This window comes from Fulmarus glacialis, unplaced genomic scaffold (genome assembly GCF_000690835.1).
Source record: "Fulmarus glacialis isolate BGI_N327 unplaced genomic scaffold, ASM69083v1 scaffold5074, whole genome shotgun sequence".
NCBI lineage: Eukaryota > Metazoa > Chordata > Aves > Procellariiformes > Procellariidae > Fulmarus > Fulmarus glacialis.
The window spans coordinates 25205-33510 of record NW_009206041.1 but is presented as its reverse complement, the minus strand read 5'-3'; the positions used below and the strand labels follow the sequence as shown (position 1 = coordinate 33510).

General features: G+C 37.1%; 1 protein-coding gene across 1 annotated transcript in view; it reads right to left on the bottom strand.

Annotated features, from left to right (window-relative positions):
* CLEC16A (C-type lectin domain family 16, member A) overlaps positions 1–8306 on the bottom strand; it is a gene marked incomplete at its 3' end in the record, with an annotated part of 54199 nt that overhangs the window by 26752 nt on the left and 19141 nt on the right. Inside the window, 2 exon segments of the mRNA XM_009575599.1 lie at positions 834–956; positions 5279–5379. Coding sequence (XP_009573894.1) covers positions 834–956; positions 5279–5379 — 224 coding nt within the window.

Genomic DNA, 8306 nt, shown 5'->3' with positions numbered 1-8306 from the left:
CTTTCCTTCTGCAGTATGTACAAACTCTTTATATATAAATATGCTTTTAATCTGTGACTGACACATCAGCATAACAAGTTAATACTCTGTAGATCAGTCTTGTGAGTCAAACAAGCATTAGATTTTATTCTGCAGACAATCAGGAATTTGATAGTGCATCAGTTTCATGGGAAAACCAGTTCTACTCATGTGAAGTTTTAAGAGAGGAAGTACAGGGAAAAGAGCTGTGGCTTGAACAAAAATCATGTTTCCATGGAATACGTCACCGAGCCTTGTATCCCTCATTTCACAAAAAGATTGAAGTCAAGAAAAAAACCCATGTTTTCTGCAAAACAGTTCAGAACTGAAAACACAATACAGATTAAAAAAAAAATCATGGGAAAATTTGATATCACCTCTAGAGACAATGGACTGCTATAAGCAAAGGGTACCATATAGTTTTCAAGACTACTACTCCACTGGAATTACTTTTACAAGCACAGGTGCCACAGATCATATTTTCAGGATGAAATCCTACATTAAGCTGAAATCACTATACATCTCATCATTTTTGTTTATTCAAAACCACAGAAAGTAGGAATTAAAACAATAGATCCCTGTATAGTTCCGAGTATAAAAACAACTACTTAGCAGAAATCCAGAGTTTCTGGTTCCTCAGCAACCAAGGCAAACCTGATAGTTGTCTTTCACAGACCATATCTACTTACTGTTCATCAAAGAGCATGTTAAACAGATGCTTTCCCCTCAAAGACAAGAGGCTAGGTAGCCGGGTTTTTTGTTTTTATCTTCAAAAATTCATTTTGGCAAGAAAACAAATATTGGAAAAGTGATACCTGGTTGTGCAGCATAATTCATTATCCTGATGAGCCCTTCTGCAAGTACATGATTATATGAATTTCTCTCTTCAGCATGTTGAGCTGGAAGTTGAATTCTCTCCAGCTTGACTGGGTCAATTCCTTTTGTGGGAGATGAAGGAAGAAAGGTAAATTAGAAAACAGAAGTATGCCTCAACGTAAGTATTTAACAGACTGTGGCAGTTTTCTCAGAAGAGTGTAATTAGCAATACAAAACTGGGCAAGTTAGTTTCGAATTTCTATTACAAGGAAAAGGAGGAACAACAGAAAGACTAAACATATTTATGTATCACTGAAAAATCTCAGCCTTAAATGGAGCCTACTGGGTGACAACAATCAAATCCCGAAGTGGTTGGTGACATCCAAATCGTTTTGCTGCATCTGGAATTCTCAGACTATTTGTTTGCATCTAAATCAAATAAAAGTCAAGCCATACATTTGAAGAGCATGAAGGCTAAAGGGGAAAAGATGAAAGTCTGATTTTAAATTCCGCTTTGGTAGTAAGTGATCAGTTCGTGTATGTTTTTAAAAAATAGGAATTTTATTTTGTAACTAGTAGCCTCTTATTTAATACCCTCCCCAATGCAAGTCACAGATTCTCACTGACTTGTTGTATAAGGAAACTAAATCCATCTTTCTTCAACCTATTCCTCTAAAATACCAAAGTTATTTCTCAGAATAGACTGATTACTGTAAGACCTCTAAGAACAAAACATAGTTATGGATTGCTGAGGATCTCCCTGTCCTTGTTCTAAAGAATGATAATAAACAACCCCATAAAACAGAAGATGACTATATTGCGGTTTATAGTTTCTTCCAACCCTGAGCTTGTAGTTAACTCTACATAACAATGCCATTTGTGATATACGATTTATTTCTTCACTAAGTATATGTGTTTAGAGCAATTAATAAAGGTCTGTTTGAAGATTAATGACAGTGATACAAATGTTCTCTGTCATGATGAGACTGAAGAAAGGGGTGGGGGGGAAGGAAGCATTTAAGGAACCAGGGCAATTAGAGTATTAGTGTTCACAATAATCTAACAGTTTAGTAAAGGGCTACAGTTTTCCTTCTGGAAAGGAAAGCTGCGTATAAGTAACATTTCTTAGAGAATATCTATATGCAGATTAAGCTCTCACAGAAGGACATGGTAATTAACCACCAGAAAACCATTAAGGAGACTAAGAAAACATGGGGGAGGAATAAGGCAGGACCAGTTCAACAAAGTGGCCAAATTGAAATCACTGTGAAAGAATTCACATTCAACATCTTTAATTTGGTTGTCTGCCTGCCAAGGATGCAGAGTTCTGCATTCTTGAGATACAGTACATGCTCTAGCAATATATATGAAGGGCTCCTTCTGCGATTAAAGATCTCTCAGATACAATTTGCAACAAATCTATCTAGCTGCATACATGTACCTCTTGGGATTCTTTCTTCCTGTTCACACAGATATTTTTTGCTGGTGAAAAACAAGCACGTCTTCTTTAAACTCGTTCAAGAACATGGTGAAAAATGCAGACTCAGTATCCAAACAGTAGGAGTCACAACCAAAAGCCTCAATAAGGTGTCTACATCTAGTGACAGAGACTGAGAAGGCTGCTCCCTTAGAAGCAAGACCTGAAACCAAAGTTCTTGGTTAAGCTAGGGCAATTCAGATTTTTTTGAATGTGTTCTGTTGTAGACTTCTCCACAGTGCCCCAATGAGTAGGACAGGGCAGAAAGGTGAAATTCAAACTGAGCAGCTAGAGAATCAGAAACAAATCTGAAACAGCCAATACACTGAAATAGAAAACTGCAACTCATTTTCCTGTGGTCTAGAGAAGACAAGCTTGTGTTGCGTTCAGTCACAAGAAATCATCCTAAATTTCCAATTCATTACCTGTTTGTTTGAACTGATTCAAGCGTTCACTAGAGCATTTACCATCTCTGTCAGATAGACAGTAAATAGATAATCAGATCCTAGACACACAACTCCTAGAGATTTATTACTTCCCGAAACTGGGGAAACAACTTGGCCTCTCCATGTTTGGAGAGAGACTTTCATACCCTTTTGCAAAAGAAAAGCATTATCAACCCTTGAGAAAGTCTGTAAGCAGACAGAGCTCCTCCATTATACTGAATTCAGACATAAGCATTGGCTCCAGCTCAATCCTGAAGCACCTTCCATAACTGATATTGAATTTGGTGTAGAAAGGACCAGCTGTACATCTCCTGAGTTTTTAAAGAACAACATTCCGCTCTTGCATCAAACAGGGGCACTAAATCAGCAGCTTGTAAAACCCCTCCTCTTCAAGACATAGAGGCACTGATTCCGTGGCCCTCGAGGCTGAAAGCAGTCTATTACAGGGCACAAGAGGAATGGGTTGGTGAAAGGGTGAAGACCAAAACTGGATGTCATTATCTGTCTAGCACCTAAGATCTAGGCTCAAGGATAAAGGGAGAAAGGAAAGTAGCTTCCAAAGACCAACAGGCTAATGTAAATTGTTGACAAGAAAAGCCAATGAGTATAGCCTAAAGAATTTTTCATTTAGAGAGGACTGACGTGACCACCAAAGAATGAAGTGTAGATTTTGACGCCTTAAATGCATAAAAGGTATCTCCAGTTTTAGGGCCAGGATACTTTTAGTCTCTTAAAAGGTAGATATTTCACTGCCTGTTGTATTTCTCTTGGTAACCCTGGATATTGGGTGAAAAATAAACAGCACAGAGATTGCTGAAACTAAGCAGCAAGAGGCTGCGTCTGCTGCAATCCTCACTGTTTACAGCAATACTACAGATGTAAGCAAATCATCTTTGAAACAAGACAGGATATCAGACTTTTTTTCTGGGAACAGGATATTGAAGAGTGACTAATTACACTGAAAGCAAATACAATGGGCTGAAGGACTATAGTCTTAAATAAAAGAATTCTTAAGAAATACAACCCTAGAGTGCAGGCTTACTCCTTCACAATGACATTGAAAGACTTCCGAGGACTCTCTGAAGCCGCAACAGTTAACGCTAATGATTCTGGCTATTTGCAGCCTCAACTAATGAATTTTAAGAGAATCATAGAATCATAGAATCTAACTCTGACATCAGGATTTTCTAGCACAGTGATGCTCAAAGTCCCTCAGGGAAAGACATTTTCTGGAAGAAGTATATTGGTTGCAGGGGTGGGTGGGAAATCAAAGATGCAAGTCAGAGAGGGCTAGAGCATGGCAAGGCTATGGTGCTATCTTTGGTGATATGAGTTGCGTTAGTATCTCTTGTCATAAGAGACTCTGAAAGCCCTGGAAGTCTGTAAATTATGATCTCAGAGAAGCATTCCTTCATTCCTGGAAAGAGATAACACCATCAAGAGGATGGAGGAGAACAGGAAGGGCTCAGCTTAGCTAGTTCCCTCAAGACTCTCATTTCCACTCTACTTGCCCATTAGAGGTACCTTGAAGCTCGAACAGAATCCTTACTTTTAAGCATACCATCACACCTGATGCTCTTTTGCTCAGTTTACTGTAGCAGTTGATTAATTTAAATTACTAGTATGTTATAGAAACTATCCTCATAAGCAGAAAATAACTAATTCAGCTCTTGATTCCTGAAACACATGATTATCCACATATATGAGATGTTTACATTATTGCTCCATAAGGAATCTATTTAAAATGCACACAAAGATAAACAGCAAAAAAGCTAACCATAATAATCCCTTAGAAAAGGTTACATATTCTCATACTGTCTGAATTATAATGAAGTACACGTTTAACCTAGTTTTGCTAGTTTATAAAATAGTCCAGGCTCCTTGGGAGACTTGCAAGATGTATTATGGCATAGAACACTGACAACTTAAACAAGCTTTCAATCAATTATAGCACAATGGATGAAAAGGCTGTTGAGGAATTACACAGTATAAAAAGAATTACTGAAGGACTGTCAAAGCTGGATAGAAATAGACAACACATGACTTCCATAATCACATCTGATTCTCAGGCCTTGTGCATTATCTATATGTTTAAAGTACACAAAGATTGAATTTTAACATATGGGGACAAGTTTTACAACCTTTTATACTTGGCTTACATGTAGCAAACACAGTATATGCAAAGTGGGAAAGAATTGGATCCTATGTATTTGTAGAGCGAATATAGTGGGCTTCAACTGAAATTAAAAGATTAAAAATGAAACACAATAATCCTATTCCAATTCCAAGAAACCTACGGAAGAAAAGTTATCCGATGTTCACAAAGCTTTCTACCAAATCGTTCTTAAAAACGTGATCCTTAGCAACTGTTTTTACTTACAGCATACTTATTTCTGCCTCCCCCATGTAAAGAATTTCTCACCGTTTAAGGCATGCAAAAACGTAAGTTACAAACAGATCGTGCCTGTCTAAAACCATATGTCTCATTTAGTTTTCTCTGGGAAAAGCAAAAAGTGCTTACCTTTGTTGTGTGACATTGCATACAGAAGACAGAGCACAAAGAGAGCATAGTAATCATCTTCAGCACAGTCCAGTGCATTATAGACCATATCAAGGAAAGGCCTGTGGAAAGGAGTAATTTTAAAACTGTCAAGAAGAAAAAGACCATATTTAAAGAAGAATGAGTAACTATCTTCTTCTACATGTAGCTAACGGAAGAGGCAAATTTAGAGTAATGAACATTTTCAGGCATTAAACAAAAATTAACCTGTTCAAGAGTACTCAGATTATAGTCATGCCTTGTATTTACATTCTGACGTTAATTCTGATGTTTTAACGGGACTTGTTACGTAATACTTTCCCAAGAATTGATTGTTCACACATTTACTGGGTTGTTTGTAGCACATCCAGTAGGTACGCAGAAGCGTTGTATAGCTTGTTTTAAGTGTATACATAAGTAATTTCAAGGAGCTGCTGTCACTGTTGCATTAAAAAAAGACTACCTTAAAACTCATGTACTAACCAGAGTTGAAAAGGTTTTACTATTACAAGAAAGCAGTTTTCACCAAAAGTTTGGAGGAAGCTAGGTTATTCTAAAACAATCAGTCAAAAACTTTACCGTCGAACAGGTAGGAAAGAAAAATGAACAAAGAAAGAACATTTGAATGGAAAAAAGAAAGCTTTGGATTGCAGATGAGCTTCATTTTCCTGGGTTTAAGCATGTGTGACCTACGATGACACATATACAGGAAGTTACAAACAGTGCCAAGTTCACCCTTCACCTATACCCCGAACAGACCAGAAAAGTCAATTTAATCCAGAAGCCGTTTGGACAGATCAGATATGGCTGAGATTCAGCTTATATTAGCACAAGCGTGATGGCAGGGCAACTTGGCTTCTTGTCTTAATCTGGCTTGCATCCAATCAGTTCAGAGCACAAGTAGAAATTAAATCCATTTTCACAGGTGGCCCAGACAGGAGAGAAAAAAAAAAAAATCAGGGAAGTGTCAGTCACCATAAGAAGACAGTTTAGAACATTGACTGAAGAGAGACAATTCCTACCTCTCACAGTATTTTTTAACAGTGAAAGCAAAAAAAAATCCTTATATTACCTAAATTACATCCAAATAAAATACATTAAAATAACATCCTAAGTCATAAAAACAAACACATTTTCCTATCTTCAGGCCTAGCAGACAAGAAGCATCCACTACAAACTCACCGTTGTGGTTAGCTATGGGTCAGAAGGGCTATCAAAGTTCAGAACACAACGTACTCTATACCTATTCCAGATCCGTGGCACCCTCATGGTCACACTTAACATAACCCAGAAAGCCACTCAACCGATGTCATAATAATTTGACACTTCCCATCAGCTCCACGCACATTTCAACAACATGCTCTCTTTTACTAAAACAAGGCTATGACAAGAATAACAGAACACACTGCTCCTCTGCTCAGTTCATGACATGGCAGTCCTATGTTTGTGCATTTCTGAAGCTGGATTACAACCATCCACTGTGATATATTTAAATGCCAGTGAGTTATGATCGCTCTTTGCCCAAGTTAACACTGTTGTATGTACCTAGGCCAAATTTCCCACATGTTGTCCTAACGTAGATCTCAAAAGAACGTAACTATTCAAGCAAAAACAGCCTAAAGAATTAGCAATGTTGAAAATAAACCAAGAGTGCCTTCAGTCTTCCTAGGCATCAAACAAGCCCTACAAGCCTCACGACATCCTGAAACAGGGTGTTTTACAAATAGCAAAGGGAGTTAAGCTTCAAGGTCTAAAGAGAAAGAGGACCAAGATATCCAGGTTCAAGATTATTAAAATACTTAAATGTTAGATAACATTAGGTCTGTTGTCAGACCAACAATAGATGGTAATTACCCTAAAAACTGACTTACAACGTAAAAGTAATATCTATTTTAATTTTATTAAAACCAATGTTTTAAGAGGTCAAAGCTGCAGAAATATCAGTAGCTGTTCCATTAACACCAATATTACATGGTATTAAATGACTTCTGTAATCTCTAATGCATTTTTCATTGTTTTCCCCCCACATACTACTTCGATTTGTGAAATTACATAACTTTAAAAAAAACATGATTACAGCAGTGAGAGAAATAATTTTCATTCCAGATGCTCCTTTACAGCATGTATCTATGTGCATTATCAAAGTCTCAATCACTGTAATCTGAAGCTGAAACAACTCGTTAACAGGTCCTCATATAGACTAAATATAGGATAGACCCAGAGAAACTTCAGCTTTTAGAAAGTAGCAACAGAAGGCACAACGTAGCATGAAGGTTTCGCATTCTGTAAAAAACTTCACTGTGTAGCATAAAAGGAAGTTAATTGAAAACAAGTCTTTAGGCTTAAACTTTCCAGTAGTGAGGCACATCAAAATAAAATTACACCAAAATACTTAAGTTTTCTCTTTTATGTTCTTCACAGTAGTAAAAGGGCTAAGGGAAATTGAAAACTTGACTTACCTTTTATAGCTACAGATTTTTAACTTCAAACTGTGCTGTTTTCCACTTATTTTTCAACAACTATTGGTCAATTTTTAAAAACCACTTTTAATATGAAAGGCTATATAGCAAGTATTTTCAAATGTATTTCTTAACTCTGTAAGCCTTTTCTTCCTTTACTATCCTTTTACTAGTGACTTCATAGAAGACACAGATCAAATGCCATACAAGTATTCTTCAAATTATTCATTCTTGTGGAGTGTGTCCACAATTGACAACTGCAACACATTAGGAATCACTATCATCACAATCATTAATGATTATTCCAGTTATGGAATTTTCTCCCACTTCAAGCATGGAATAAAAAAAATCACTGCATTTTACACTACCACATGGCACCTTATCCACATGGCTCACCTTATCCACAAGACTCAGTGATTCAAAACTGTTGCAGGAAAGAAGCTATACACACTTGTGCTGGTTTTGGCTGGGGTAGAGTTAGTTTTCTTCACAGCAGCTGGTATGGGACTATGTTTTGGATTTGTGCTGAAAACTGTTTTGGTAACACAGGG